Below are 498 nucleotides of genomic sequence, written 5' to 3'. Positions count from 1 at the left end.
AAAAAAAACGTTTTGCACCGTTTTTGTCTGGGCTGAACGCAGCACTAGTCGATCTTTTCTCAGTTGGTATTTGGCGCCCTCTATCGAGCAGACAGTGAGTAGCATTAAAACGCCTTGTATTAAGTGACCAATCACGGAGCTCGTTATTAGCAGGTCAAAGAAACAGCCGCTGCAAACTTAAGGTGACATTTAGCTGTCTGGTCACCGGAGCTCACCCGAGCCAAAGCCATTTTAAAAACAGAGTGGTGGCACAAATATAAGCATGTCTTCTCTCAGGAGGACGGCGGGTGTCCTCCGAACCGGCCTGCAGCTCTTCAGACGTGGACCTCAGCAGATGACCGTCAGAAAGTGAGTGTTTATGAGCAGGACGCTAACAGGCTAAACGTGCTGCTTCAGTACAGTCAAGTCTGTAGTTTGGTTCTTGGAAAGTCTAAATAATACGTAAGAAGCATAACGGCGTATACGGTATAAGTATACGGAATTTAGCCAGATTTATAA

At 46.0% G+C, this 498-nt stretch overlaps 1 protein-coding gene across 1 annotated transcript in view; it reads left to right on the top strand.

Moving 5' to 3' along the window:
* The first annotated feature begins 139 nt into the window (after nucleotides 1–139).
* Nucleotides 140–498, top strand: part of LOC107578274 (NADH dehydrogenase [ubiquinone] 1 beta subcomplex subunit 2, mitochondrial-like) — a 2,962-nt gene continuing 2,603 nt past the window's right edge. Inside the window, exon 1 of the mRNA XM_016264244.1 lies at nucleotides 140–348. Coding sequence (XP_016119730.1) covers nucleotides 263–348 — 86 coding nt within the window. The 5' untranslated portion in view covers nucleotides 140–262. The remainder of the gene's footprint in view (nucleotides 349–498) is intronic.

Source organism: Sinocyclocheilus grahami, unplaced genomic scaffold (genome assembly GCF_001515645.1).
Source record: "Sinocyclocheilus grahami isolate Dianchi unplaced genomic scaffold, SAMN03320097.WGS_v1.1 scaffold9512.1, whole genome shotgun sequence".
Taxonomy (NCBI): domain Eukaryota; kingdom Metazoa; phylum Chordata; class Actinopteri; order Cypriniformes; family Cyprinidae; genus Sinocyclocheilus; species Sinocyclocheilus grahami.
Note: the sequence above shows the minus strand (reverse complement) of the source record. Positions and strands in the feature narration are given on the sequence as shown.